This window comes from Pygoscelis adeliae, unplaced genomic scaffold (assembly GCF_000699105.1).
Source record: "Pygoscelis adeliae isolate BGI_AS28 unplaced genomic scaffold, ASM69910v1 Scaffold137, whole genome shotgun sequence".
NCBI classification, from domain to species: Eukaryota; Metazoa; Chordata; class Aves; order Sphenisciformes; family Spheniscidae; genus Pygoscelis; species Pygoscelis adeliae.
Genome location: NW_008825099.1, coordinates 720,156 through 720,995, shown reverse-complemented (window position 1 = coordinate 720,995; position 840 = coordinate 720,156). Strand labels below are relative to the sequence as shown.

The following is an 840-nucleotide window of genomic DNA, read 5'->3' as shown; positions in this document are numbered from 1 at the left end:
GCCGGGCCGGGCCGGGCCGGGCCCTTGCTCCCGGCCGCCCGCTCGCAGCCGCTCCCGGGCTTTGAGCCCCGAGAAACCCCCCGAGTAAACGGGAGCAGCTCACCTCTACTCCCGGGAAAATGTAAAACCGCTGAAATAAAACACTGGTAAATACAGCACATTTTTAATAATAACTGGGGTGGATCTGACCTAACTATAAAATGTAGGTAGCTTATTAAGTATTACATATGGCAGGACTAGATGAAACCATTCCCAATGATTTTTTTTTCCTATATCCCCCTCTCTAATCCTATTACGACAAAAACGTATTTATTTCAAAACTCAGCCCTCCTCCAGCTACAGAAACCAGGACAGACTTTATTTCTTCTGCTCCTTCCGCACATCTCCGGCATCGCCCGCACGCCCGGGGTCTCGGCGGTTTCATTTCAAACCCTTTCGGCAGGAGAGCTGAGCCCACAAGGAAACCATGGTACAACGCGAGTTCGCTTGAATGGAAACCAAAAAACAACGCAGCGGGGCCCGGCGCAGCCTAGATCTGGCCTAAGAAAATGGAAAAAAGTTTAATTTTTTTTTTTCAAAACATCTTTTTTTTTTTTTCCCCCCAGTCTCGTGTCGGCATTTTAAAAACGTAAGAAAGAGCCGCGCTGCGATTTCGCCACCGCTGCGGGAAGGCCGCTCACTGGAGGACGCATTTCTCTTCCTTCTTGGCCATCTTGCCTTTGTTTTGCTCGAGGGTCCTCTCCAAATGCTCGTCCTCTTCCTCGGCCCTGCGGAAAGAGGCGGCGGGAGGCGCGGTGAGGGACTCCGCGGGATGCGCGCCCGCCCCGCTCGCCTCCGCGC

The 840-nt window shown here is 52.9% G+C and overlaps 1 protein-coding gene across 1 annotated transcript in view; it reads right to left on the bottom strand.

Annotated features, from left to right (window-relative positions):
* Positions 1–85: 85 nt before the first annotated feature.
* The window catches only part of EHBP1 (EH domain binding protein 1), a 236,180-nt gene continuing 235,425 nt past the window's right edge, over positions 86–840 (bottom strand). Inside the window, exon 24 of the mRNA XM_009327110.1 lies at positions 86–832. Within this exon, the coding sequence (XP_009325385.1) occupies positions 677–832 (156 nt within the window). The 3' untranslated portion in view covers positions 86–676. The remainder of the gene's footprint in view (positions 833–840) is intronic.